At 40.8% G+C, this 13,744-nt stretch overlaps 1 protein-coding gene across 10 annotated transcripts in view; it reads right to left on the reverse strand.

Annotated features, from left to right (window-relative positions):
• Positions 1 to 13,744, reverse strand: part of TBC1D31 (TBC1 domain family member 31) — an 85,768-nt gene that overhangs the window by 7,549 nt on the left and 64,475 nt on the right. For 5 of the 10 annotated variants that reach the window (XM_086695448.1, XM_086695446.1, XM_025922497.2 and 2 more), the window contains 4 exons: positions 11,777 to 11,869; positions 5,719 to 5,859; positions 3,930 to 4,124; positions 1,744 to 1,882 (listed from right to left, as the gene is read on the reverse strand). In XM_086695448.1, coding sequence (XP_086551574.1) covers positions 1,744 to 1,882; positions 3,930 to 4,124; positions 5,719 to 5,859; positions 11,777 to 11,869 — 568 coding nt within the window. The remainder of the gene's footprint in view (positions 1 to 1,743; positions 1,883 to 3,929; positions 4,125 to 5,718; positions 5,860 to 11,776; positions 11,870 to 13,744) is intronic. The other 5 variants (XM_086695447.1, XM_025922498.2, XM_086695454.1 and 2 more) reach the window with 3 other exon arrangements.

The following is a 13,744-nucleotide window of genomic DNA, read 5'->3' on the forward strand; positions in this document are numbered from 1 at the left end:
GGGTTAGTGACAGGTCGCGGCTCCACTGGTTACTGTCTTCTGTAGGCCGGTTGTAAATATTTATTTTTTTTTTTTTAATTTTTTTTTAATGTTTATTCATATTTTGAGAGACAGAGCATGAGCGGGGGAGGGGCAGAGAGAGGGGGAGACAGAATCCGAAGAAGGCTCCAGCCTCTGAACTGACAGCACAGAGCCCGACGCGGGGCTCGAACTCACAGACTGTGAGATCATGACTGAGATGAAGTCAGACGCTTAACCAACTGAGCCACCTAGCCCTGTAAATATTTACTTTGTGCAACGAGTGACACTCTTCTCTCCCTGCTTCTTCATGGGCTGGGGTGCTATCTGGGACCTAAATCTAAAGTATGACAGCTGGGGTGCCTGGGTGGCTCAGTCAGTTGAGCATCCAACTCTTGATTTTGGCTCAGGTCATGATCTCATGGTTGTGGGATGGAGTCCCGCATTGGGCTGTGCTGACAGCACGAGCCTACTTTACATTCTCTCTCTCCCCCTGCCCCCCTCCGCCCCATGCTCATTCGCATTCTCTCTCAAAATAAATACACACGAAAAAAAAAGTACGAGGGCTAATGAGGAGTTTTAAAAGTAGGCATAATTAGATGATGATGCACCTGACCTATATTTCTACTTTTCAAATTTGTGAATTTTAAAAGTTACACACATAGTGACATTATTCATAAAAGCCAAGAAGTGGACACCAATCTAAATGGATAAATGAAATGTGGAATACCTACACAACGCAATACAGGCCATAAAAAGGAATGAAATCCTAATGCATGCTGCAACATTATGCGAAGTGAAAGAAGTCAGACACAAAAGACCATAGATCACTGGACTCCATTTATATAAAGCTTCCTAAGTAGACAAATCTATGGTGGAACAGGAAGTTTATTAGTGGGAGCTAGGGGCTGGGTGGGGAGTGAGGGGAAATGGGCAGTGAATGCAAATGGGTACAGGGCTTACTTGGGGGCACCAAAAAAAAAAAAAATATATATATATATATATTTTAATGTTTATTATCATTGAGAGAGAGAGAGAGAAAGAGAGCGAGCGCACAAGTGGGGTGGGGCAGAGAGAGGGAAACAGAATCTGAAGCAGGCCCCAGGGTCTGAGCTGTCAGCACAGAGCCCGATGTGAGGTTTGAACTCAGGAGCTGTGAGATGTGAGATCATGACCTGAGCCAAAGTCGAACGCTCAACTGACAACCGACTGAGCCACCCAGGCGCCCCTGCTTTAGAATTCTAAGTACAGTAATTTAGGTTTTCAGTTGATGCCACTGCAAGCCTGTAAACCCAAACCTAACGTTTGGTTATAACGAGTTTCCTTGTGCTACTTTACTACACTGTTGTTCTGAAGACCGGCTATTGGCAAAGCACAATTTCTACCAAAATAAACTAGAAATAGCACTTTGGGAACAAATCATATCCTGATAGATGAAGGAGATACCAAGGACCATGAAACCATGGAATAAAACAGAATTCTACAGGACGGTTGAGAGGTTTTTCTTGACTGGAGCTAGGTTTTTTTGTTTGTTTGCCTGTTTTGTTTGTTTTAATAAGCCCCAGCAACCCCCAAAATGATGACTAGTGATCACCTTTTAGTTGAGCAATCATTTGAATAAAGTGCCAAAATACAGCTCAGGGATTGGCTCACGACAGCAAATAGCCTACCTGTGATGGATGAGTGTGTACTGTCATGAAGAGAAAGGCACTCATGGACACGCACCTGTATTATATGGATGTTCAGCATGTTCTAAAGCATCATCTAGCTCTTTCTCCAGAAACCACTTTCGAGATGCATCTGAGAGAGCCGAAGCTTTCTTTTCTGACTTCAGATGAAAGTCTTTTTCTTTAGCTTCTTCCCACTATACGCAAATAAATGAAAGAAAACAAAAATCACCTAAAAATTGGGGTAATGTCAGTTCCTACAGTGGAATAACTCCCTTCCGTCTCCTCTACTCCACTTCCTTCGGGATTCCCATGGTGTGTGGGATCTGTTTGGTTTTAGGGTAATTTGGGTGCCACTCTTGGCCCAAGGCTGCTGAGGAAACTTCAAGGTGCAGGCACGTGTGATGTACCACTCAGTACCTCCAAGTGCCACAGAGCACACACACAGGTGCCCACTGTCTTTGCAATAACAAGTCATTTCAACACATTTCACATGTCAAACCTTGCAGGATGTAGTTTTTAGAATTAATGATAATTTTTTTATTTAATTTGCATGCTATCGCTTAATAGTAAGATCTGCAAAGTTCAGAGAATGAATTCTTTGCCCAGCTCTGCCGTGGAAGTGAAGGAATTTCTATTAATCCCTACTTTCTTCTTCCTACAGTGAGAAAACAATTATCTTAAGATTAGCTCAAGGGTAACTAAAAATACCACGTTTAAGATATTCTACAACTCCTAAAGTTCATCAATGTTCTATGCTGTAGCGTTTATCTGCAAACATATAGTTTTTTAAATTTAAACCCAGTTAGTTAACATATAGTATAATTTTTGTTATAGAAATGCTAACGCATTAAATATGTGTGAAATGACACAATTTTAAGGAATCATTAGGGGCCAAGAAATCCAGGCCTTTCCCATTACTGATAAGGAGGCCGAGTTTTAGTGATTTCCCAAGACCTCTCAGTAATCAGGCTAGCTTTAGAAGCCAGCACACCAGATACAAAGGAGGAAAGCCCTTACAGCGATCCTGAGTCTACCCTCAAACACTCTGTTTCACCCAAACTACAGCAGCACCTAACAGTGTGCAGTCCAGCGCTAAGGTCAGCAATCCTCGAAGATGTGGGCTCCCACCATAACGTTCCTGAGAACAGCCTCAGTGGGCATCATTCCCGCCCCTCCCTGTCCTTGACCGAAAGTGTTCTCACACAGGGCCACGTTATATGGTGTAGGAGGAAAATGAATAGGAACAGTCACTTGAAGGAAATACATTATGAAAAGCTTTCAGAATAGACATCATGACAGAACAGCATGAAGAGGAGTGAACTACAGCCAGCTCTCTGGTTCCTGACCTCTCCCTAGCTCCAGTGTCCTCGGGGAAGTCCGCTCTGTCTGCGATAATATCGACAGAGCACGGGTGCCAGAGCTGCTGGTGGGATCCACCAAAGGATTCGTCTGTGTGACATGCTCTTCGTTGCCTCCTTGAAATCCATTCTCTGACTCTTCTTGAGGAATAGAATTCTAATTTTATTTCGGATGATAATGCTCCCTGCTAAAAATGCTACATTTCCCAACATCCTCTGCAGACAAATGTGGCTAGAATGTGATGTGGGACTTCTAGAAAGGAGTTACAGAGTTGTCTCAGCCGGGAGCGGGCCCTTTTCTACTTCTGCCCTACCTTCTCCCTGCTGTCTGGAATGTATATGTGATGGCTGGAAAACCAGCAGTCATCTTGGGTGGTAAGCTGTCCTCAAGAACGAAAGCCATGCACCAAGAAGTAGCGCAGAAAGACTGAAGGAGGCACTTTCCCTAATGACCTTGGAGCCAGGAAACCAGCCCTGGGTTTCCTACCCCCGGACTTCTTTCACATGAAAAGGAAAAACACTTACATCTTGCTCATTGTCACTATTATTTCAGGTTTTGTTAGTAGTAGCTACATATAATTCCTAACCGTTTAAAGCTGTCTACATTGTAAGAATCAAAAATTAGGTAAAATTAAATAGTAATATTATCCAATCAGCCAGAACAAACCCAATCCAGGAAGCTGAGAACTTGAGAGGCACTAATGTCATTGAGAAAGATGCCTAGTCATTTTTAGGTATCGTATTAGATTCCTTCTCTGTATATACCTACTAAAATTAGATTCGCTTTTCCAAGAGGAATTATCTGATTTGATGCTTCTGTTGTTTGATTATATTTCAAAATTTATACGATGAATAACAAAAAAATCTGTAACCCCATTCTTACCTTTTTAGCTCCCTCCCCCACCATTGCATTCAATACTTCTGTTTCTTTCCTTCTGTTTTCCAGAAGGAGTTTGGCCACTTCCTGGTAACATGCGTTCCGCTGTAGATCATCACATCTTTGTTTATGTAAAGCTTGAATTCGCCAGTCGGCATTTAGACATGCTTGTTCAGCTTCTGCCAAATTTTCTTCAATTAACTAAGAAATATTTGTAAATTTCAGAAACAAGGTCAGACTATATATAAAATATGGTATATCTGTTCAATGTAACCAAGTTTCTAGGGTAGCTGTTTGTAACCTAACGGTGTTTACTTTCACTTTTTATTTTATTTTTTTTTACATTTATTTATTTTTGAGAGACAGAGTGAGACAGAGTACAAGCAGGGGAGGGGCAGAGAAAGAAGGAGACACAGAATCTGAAGCAGGCTCCAGGCTCCGAGCAAGCGTTCAGTACAGAGCCCGATGTGGGGCTCGAACCCACGAACCGTGAGATCATGACCTCTGCTGAAGTCGGTCACTTAACCGACTGAGCCACCCAACCCAGGCGCCCCACCCTAATGGTATTTAAAACACACCGGTGTCCAGGACCCAGCACAAACCAATTACATCAGCTTCTGGGGTGGTGAGATGTTGGAACTTTTACAAAGGTGATTCTAATACATAGCCAAGACTGAGAATTTCTAGGCTCAGGAATGGGTAGGATTAAACAATTTCCATATTTCAACCCGTGAAAAGGAGTCAGAAGAGCCCATTCTTACAGACTGAACAAAAGCCTATAAGGAAAAATCAATGGTGGGCTATGCTGATGGGATCCGCTAAGGGATGGTTGTTGAACAGAAGACAGGGAAGTCTTATATTGTTGCTGGCTTTTGGACCAGGGCCAGGCCTGGCCACAGACCTACTCAGCATTTTGTTGACTGGATGATACAGAAAGTTCTTTCTTGAAGTTCTCAAATTCTATTTCAATTCACTTGAGCCAGCATTTCTGAAAGGGTACTCTACAGAAATTGTACAAAATAAGTTTGGAAAATTTTCTTAAAGCCTCACAATGTACCATATCCTCAAATTTGGCATGAAAAATCCTAACTTCTTTTTTAAAGTTTATTTATTCAGAGAGAGAGAGAGAAAGAAAGAGAGAGAGAGAAAGAGCAAGGGAGAAACAAAGAGGGAGAGAGAGAATCCCAAGCAAGCTCAGCACTGTCAACACGGATGGAGCCCAATGTGGGACTTACTCCCACGAACCGTGAGATCATGACCTGAGAAAATCAAGAGTCAGATGCTAAACTGACCGAGCCACCCAGGTGCCCTGAAAAATCCTAACTTTAAACAGCACTTCCAATACTTAGTTGCCACCTGTTTTACTGAATAATAGTTATGAATATTCTACAGAATATACTTTGGAAACCCTGGCTTATATACCAGGCAAAGACCTGATGTTTTGCAACTAATCTGCTCAGGGATAATTTCTGAGACATAACACAGTAGGCTAGTATTTATGAAGTTATTATTTCCCTTGTATCTTCTAGATCTTAAAATTCTTAAAATATAAAAGATACTTGTATATGTCTGGCAGTGAAGTAAGTAGCCTATAAATAAAATAATGTGAGATTCTAAGAGCTGTGATAACTGAAGCAAAGAAATGAATTAACTCCTTTGCAGAGTTCAATTTTGAATTTTCTCCTTTGAGAGGATGACAGATGGGGGAGGCAGGGCAGGGAAAAATAAACACAGAAAAGGATGACAGATGGAAACTTCCCCCTCTCTATGTGCACTAAGTTTACCATATTTTTACCTTCTGAGTTTTTTGGTTCTGAGTTTGACCTGCTTCTATCAGTTTATGGAACATGTGTTCTTCAAGATCCACTTTTCGTCTATAGGTATCTGCATCTTCTCTCATTTCTTTTGCAACAGCTTCCTGATTTCTAATAAGATTCTGTTAAAAAAAATTTTGTAAAAAAAAAAAGAGAGAAAACACAAATCTACATAGTAATGCTAGAACACAAAATGACTTCCCCCCCACCCCACCCCGAATACTAGCACACAAATAAGAATTGTGGTCATCTAATTTTCAAAGTAGAAAGCAAATAGCAGTGACATCAGTGAAAATAAAAGTAGGGACCTCTGAAAATACTCTCATCCAAAAAAGCACTGAGAACACTTGCAAAACCAACTCTTTCAGAACTCTGGAAATTAACCAAAGGCTTGAAGCAATTTGAGGATCATTTACTCATAAAAATGGCTCCATCTTGGTAAGAACAGAAGGCATTAGGGCATTTTTAACTTGCCTCATCCCTAGTCCCACCCTACCCTTAAGCTCTGCATTAGCCTTTAAGACCAGCAACCTGGCAGCCAAAGGAGGGGGCAGAATGGAGGTGGGACTCCTGCAAACTCCCACTGTCCAGTAACGGTCCCCATTGACCGATACGGTGGTTCTGGAAGAACGTACTCCCAAAGCTGTCTTTATTTGCCATGACTCAGAACTCACCACCTTGAACCGCCTTTTCCCTGGGGACATTTGCTGAAATACATGAGAGGACCCTGGTGAATATCTTGGCTGCTGGAGAGAGCCTATCGCAGTGCAAACCACAAGCTAACCAAAAAGTATTCACAGAAAACATTGAAGAATTAGACGTCTGCAGGGCACTTTGAAAAGCTGATAGATTCCCGGAGACCTAAAGGTCCATGTGCACGTGGAAGGCTGTACACATGCGCAGGGCTATGTGAATGCTCAGATCTGAGGAAGCGCAGGGCTCTTAAGTCTGGTGAATGGGGGTTTTCTGCATAGTCAGGAAGGGAACTCTGGAGTTGTAAGCTGCGAAGCGAAGCGTTGAAGGCAGGCCCCAACACGATGCACACAGAGCCTCTGGGCAAAGACCTAGAGGCTTTACTGGTACAAGGCCACTTAAGGAAATCGCTGTCCAGTCGCTAAAACCAAGTGAAGACTTTAATTTAGTTCTCTGTAAATTCAACTTTACCAAATCAACTCAGTGAAGTCACTAAGAAACAAGAAATGCTGAGGAGGGAGGAGAATCTGATTTTCAGAACTGTCATATCACATGATTTAAAATATCTAATTTTCTTTCTTTTTTTAATGTTTGTTTATTTTTGAGAGAGAGAGACAGAGCACGAGCGGGGCAGGGGCAGAGAGAGAGAGGGAGACACAGAATCAGAAGCAGGCTCCTGGCTCTGAGCTGTCAGCACAGAGCCCAATGCGGGGCTTGAACCCACAAGCTGTGAGATGACCTGAGCTGAAGGTGGGCGCTCAACAGACCGAGCCACCCAGGCACCCCTAAAATATCTAGTTTTCAATAAAAAATGACAGGAGATATTAAAAACCAAAAGCATGGCTGTGCGGACTCTGAATAGACATTAGCCACACGTTCTCCAGAGAAGATATAAAAATGGCCAATATACACATGAAAAGATGCCCAGAATCACCAGTCCTTGGAAAAATGAAAATCCAAACTGCAAGACACCACTTCATACCCACTGGTGAGGCTAGAATCAAAAGGACGGATGGTAACAACTGTTCACAAGAATGTAGAGAAGGGAGAACTCTACACTCCTGGGCATAGATCTAAGGGAACTGAAAATACATGTTCAAACAAAAAGCTGTACATGAATTTTCAGAGCAGCACTACTCATCACAGCCCAAAGTAGAAACAACCCAAATATCCACCAACTGACAAGTGGATAAACATTTATCATACAACAGAATATTATTCAGCCATAAAAAGGAATGGAGTACTAACTCACACCACAACGTGAACAAACCTTGAAAACTTTTGTGTGAAAGAAGCCAGTCACAAAAGACTATACATTGTATGGTTTCACTTGTATGAAATGTCACAACAGGCAAATCTATAGAGACAGAAAGTAAATAAGTGCCTGCCAGGGTCAGGGGGCTGGGGAGGGAGTGCTAACAAGTAGTGTTGGGAAGGACGGCAAACAGAATTCATGAAGATTTAAGTTAAAAAGACGTGTAATAGCAACTGTATGTACCAAATAATCTCACTTATCCTTACTGATGATATTAGCAGTTATTTCCTAATTCAGGAATTTATTCCTGCTTTTCGAATTATCCACTGGCAACACAATTACCTTCATAATTAAAAATAAAAATGTGGGACACCTGGGTGGCTCAGTTGGTTAAGCATTTGACTTCGGCTCAGGTCATGATCTCACAGTCTGTGAGTTCGAGCCCTGCGTCAGGCTCTGTGCTGATAGCTCAGACCCTGGAGCCTGTTTCAGATTCTGTGTCTCCCTCTCGCTCTGACCCCCCCCATTCATCTTTTGTATCTCTCTGTCTCAAAAATAAACGTTAAAAAAAAAATTAAAAATAAATAAATAAAAATAAAAATGTTTTCCAATTATATGCAGAGAAGATATATGTATGAAGAAGTTTATTGCCAAAATTGTAAACCACTTAAACATCCAACAACAGAAAAAAAAGTTATTTTTTTATTTAGCTTATTTAAAGTTATTTAAAACTTACTCAAAGTTATGGTTCATCACTATGACAAATGACAATATGAAGATATGCAGTCATTTAGAAAAAGGATTTTAGTAAGTAAAAATGAAAAGCAGAATATAGAATCTTAGATACTCCATAAAGAAGCAAAACAATGTATGTGTAGAGTCTAGGGATTAGGAGGAAAACAGCGGGAATCTACCAACAGCAAAGAGAAAAGATGACAGGGTGGTGGTTTAAAGAAGCAGGTAACGGGGCGCCTGGGTGGCGCAGTCGGTTAAGCGTCCGACTTCAGCCAGGTCACGATCTCGCGGTCCGTGAGTTCAAGCCCCGCGTCAGGCTCTGGGCTGATGGCTCAGAGCCTGGAGCCTGTTTCCGATTCTGTGTCTCCCTCTCTCTCTGCCCCTCCCCTGTTCATGCTCTGTCTCTCTCTGTCCCAAAAATAAATAAACGTTGAAAAAAAAAAATTAAAAAAAAAAAAAAAAAAAAAAAGAAGCAGGTAGGGGAAGAAAGCGGTCAATTCATTTTGTAAAATGAGCATTTTAGGCCAGGGGGAATGAGGGGAAACTAATACCTACCCGGCATGTGCCAATATCAGACACTGAGCAGGAAAGGGTGACTCAGAAGCCTGAGCTATTCAAATTCTACACACTCCGAAGCAAAGATTAACCCTTGACCAGCTCTAAACCCCTGGAATATGGTGCCTGAAGAGTGTGTCTGTATACCTGGGGCCTTGGGCTCCCCCAGACAGTTTATGCTAATAATGGTGCATGGCAGGAGCCTTGGGCCACACTAGATCAGCCTGAGCTCTGCAGAGTAAGTATCCACGTTCAGCCACATGACGCTCCATGCCTATGTGACTGACTCCCAGTAAAACCCTGGATATCAAGACTCGAGTGAGCTTGCCTGTTGGCAGTACTCTACATGTGTTGTCATACATCTTTGCTGGCAAAATTAAGCGCTGTCTGTATGACTCCACTGGCAGAGGATGACTAGAAGCGTGTGCCTGGTCTCTCCTGGACTCTACACTGTGTGCCTTTTACTTTTGCTGAGGTTTTTTTTTTTTTTTTTTAAGTCATCTCGACACCCAGTGTGGGGCTCAAACTCATGATGACCCTGAGATCTGCATGCTCCATCAACTGAGCCAGCCAGGCGTCTCCTACCTTTGCTGAGTTTCATCTGTATCCTTCCACTGTAATAAACCGTGATTACGAGTGTTAACAACTTTTCCAAGTTCTGTGAGTCCCTCTAGCAAATCACTGAACCTGAGGTAGTCTTGGAGACTCCTATCGCTGACATCTAGATATAACTCATTTCATCATCACAGCAATGTCGACAAGGGTGGGCCTATGCCAAGGAGAAGGTACATATGCATGAGAAAGAGACCACGACAGAGGCAGAAAATGGATTTGATGTAACAAGGTCCTAAGAGATGAAGGGGACGGAATCTGGATCAGAGGTCAGTATTCATTTGTGTTTTTATTCTTCTGTTAAAAAATTTTTTATTCGAAGTAGATATATATGGAATATTGAGCATGCATTTCCAGCAGAGGGCAACACAATATTGTCTGTTTTCTAGGATATAATTGGTTTAGAAATACACACAGCTAATCTGAATGTCTGAATCTAACGGACCAGATAAAATTCAAGATATAGTTTTGATGAGTAGGTTCAGTATTTTCTAACTCTATTAATAGTTTGCTTAATAAATACTTCCTTCAAAAGAGGGCAGAAATGGTATGGATACGTTGATGTGGGGAAAGAAACTCAGCATCATTTCTGAGGCATTCCTGCCAAAAGTGTGTAAGTTGAACCTTGGATGAGGAAGCAACAAACAATAATTGAGGGACATTCTATAAAATATCTGGTCAAATGCTTCAAAAACATCATTGCTGTAAAATATAAAGAAGTAAAGAAGAACTCAGGAATGGTGCCGTAGGAGACTAATGAGACAGGACAACTGAAAAAAATGGATTATCTTAGATTTTCTTTTGCTCTAAAGGACATTTTTTTTTAATGGTTATTTTTGAGTGACAGAGCATGGGTGGGGGAGGGGCAGAGACAGAGGGAGACACAGAATCTGAAGCGGCCTCCGGGCTCTGAGCTGTCTGCACAGAACCCGATGTGGGGCTCGAATTCATGAACCACGAGGTCATGACCTGAGCTGAAGTCGGGACACTCAACTGACTGAGCAACCCAGGTGCCCCTGCTCTAAAGGACATTTTTAGGATGATTGATAAAATCTGAATAAGGCTTATACAACAGATAATGATATGTTCATTTCCCGATTTTGATAAGTGTTCTGTGGTCATGTATTCAGGATTCCTTGGTTTTAGGAAATAATACGCTGAAGTATTTAAGGGTGAAAGGGCATCATGTTTGCAACTTTCTTTTAAAAAGTTTAGAAAAAAAAATGTATCTACGTGTGTATTAGTATACAGATAGAAAGAGAAGGATAATACCAATTTAGCAAAATGTTAATATTTGAGAATGAGAGAAACAGACTTGGAAATTCTTAGTATTTTACTTGCAAATTTTCTGTTAATTCAGAAATCATGCCCCCGTGGTGTCATCACCACTTCCCCCAAAGGAAAGACAGTAAAAAGTAAATTTAGGTTTGGTCCAAATGAATTCAAAATCATAGGAGACTCAGCCAAAGTGTGAATCCCAGGCTCAGTTCTAGAAGTAGTTCAGTGTGGTAATTAAAAGTGTTGCAGATATGAATGGATGCCATATGTTTTAAATCTTATTTAATGTGAATAACAGTCAATTTACCTGTTACATATTTGCAGTTATCACTAATTTCAAACTCAAAGTTTCACTTTAAGAGGCTGAGGGAAGTGAAAACTTATGGTTTCAACATTAAATAAATGAATAACAAAATGCTTTTCCCAAATGATAAATATTTATATTAACAAAATTCCTTTTTCCAGTGTCGTGGAAACTAAATTATATACTCTAAGTAGATACTTGACAATTTGATTCCAGAAGATTCAAATTTAAAGTACTGTACAGCTCTTGCCTGATTTACCTCGTAAAACCCTAGTGAAGCACCAGGATAATTCTGTAGTCACTATTATACAGATAGAGGGAAACTCAGTACATCGATAGAAAATCCTGAGGCAAAATCTGGGGCTTACATCTGGTGCTTCAGACACTAGACTAAGTTGCTAAGAGAAAGGTGAATTAAAGAATTACAACAAACTGTACATTCAGACATTCTGGCTACAGACATTCTGGCTATCTTAACAATCCTGGGTGACATTATATTCTGCTTAAAAAAAAAAACAATAAACAAACATTAAAAAATCATGAATAAATACAATCTAAAAAGAGTATAAACCCTGCTGCTCTTACGGTGAAAACAGATGATTTATACCTTCTCATAAAGTCTTTTCTGTGATTCCAGTTCCAGATGTCTCATTTCTAGGTCTTTCGCTGTAGTAGCAATTTCTTGATCTCTCATATGTACCTATGGCCAAACAACAAACTGAACACCAAAAGGAATTTACAAGATAATTTCTGTTTAACAGATCTGGTAATCTTGAAATCCAAACAACCCACTAAACGTATTTACAATAAGAAGTACTGGGCTTTTGATACCAGAGTAATTGACAGTATATTAACACTCACTGTAGAGTCTAGGAATAATGTTTGAGTTAAAGTTAAGCTTAATTTTCTAAAAAGCAAAGTACAATTACCATATCCTCATCTACCCAGACTGGGAGAACAGATGGGAGCTCTTACCATATTATATCAGCCAATATTATGTGTTAGAAAAACTTGAGCAATATAAATTTGCGGTGGCTAAAAATATAGAATGTTTAATCTTATTAAATATAATATTATTTAATGTTCTTTTTGATTAAATGTCTATACTTTTGTAAATTCACTTTGGAACTCCAAGTTTAAATGTGCCCTGCTTGGACTTAATTTTTTTTTCATGTTTGTTTATTTTTGAGAGAGAGAGAGAGAGAGAGAGAGAGAGAGAGAGAGAGAGAGATACAGTGTGAGCAGGAGAGGGGCAGAGACAGAGACACAGAATCCAAAACAGCTGTCCAGGCTCTGAGCTGCCAGCACCGAGCCCGACGTGGAGCTTGAACCCACGAACCATGAGATAATGACCTGAGCTGAAGTCTGATGCTTCACTGACTGAGCCACCCAGGTGCCCCTTGGACTTAGTTAATTTTAAGTTTACCTTTCCCCAAATTCTGATTACTTGGAAGCTTTTCACTCCTCTACACTAGAGGGTTTGAATAAGGCCTTCTTGAGGTAGACAGAGAAACTGAGGAGCTCTCTTAATACAATACTTGGCTTCCCAAAGTCCCCATTTCTTAGGCATGATACGTGTTTCAGAAAGAAAACCAAACAAACTACCCATCAGTCATCTCAGCCCATTCATTTATTCAGTAAACATTTAATGACCGCATTCACTAGTTGTATCCCTGAGTTTTAGACATTGGAAAGATAAAAGACACACCATCAAATACCTCTCATCGGAGAAACAAAGGGTAAAAATGAAAATATGGTGGGGTGTACAAGAAGGATATACACCTGAGAAGCAAATAAACCACTGACTGGCAAGCAGTTCAACTTAAGGAGGTTCCTGAGAAAACAGCTGGCTCAAAGGTGGGGATGCTTGAGTTTATGAAACAAGAGTAGTAAAAATGCCAATAGGTGGAGGAGAGGTTTGGCACAGTTAATAATGCCTTTTAGGACTTTCAATTAGAAAAGCTCTTCTGTTTATGAATTTTTAGACACACACCTAGCTCTGTGCCAGAGCAAACGCACATCCACTCTGCTTAGTGCTAACGAACGTGCAGTCACTCGTACGTGTCGCGCTGGACCCAGTCTTCCTGCTGGTGCCTGAACTCTGAGTAGGAAAGCTCTGGCAGGTTAGCAGGGTCAGAGCTTGCTATCGGAATAAGGAGATGAGGGACAGAAGCCTGGAAGGGTGGGCAGAGGCCAGATCATGCAACCTGAAAGAACTTTCCAGGATTCTTTGACAAAAAATTGCCTTCACCATCTCAAAGAGTTTGGAATAAAGAGGGCAGAGTTCTAAGCCTGTATTACTTTTGGAGAACACAGACACTTCTAGAATAATGTATTATCAACCTCATTTGCTAGATGAGATAAAAGGAATGATAGCTTTCAAAAACCAATTTAAAATTAATTGGCTTTAAACAAACAAAAACTACTATCTGATGCTATAAAAAAAGAGATGACAGATTTCTAATATATGAATCCAAATATTTTCAGAGGCATGTGAGTGGCTCAGTTGGTTAAGCGCCCGATTCTTGATTTTGGCTCAGGTAATGATCTCCTGGTTCATGGGACTTAGCCCCGC

The sequence above is a fragment of the Puma concolor genome, chromosome F2, assembly GCF_028749965.1.
Source record: "Puma concolor isolate L17-30 chromosome F2, mPumCon1.1.hap2, whole genome shotgun sequence".
NCBI lineage: Eukaryota > Metazoa > Chordata > Mammalia > Carnivora > Felidae > Puma > Puma concolor.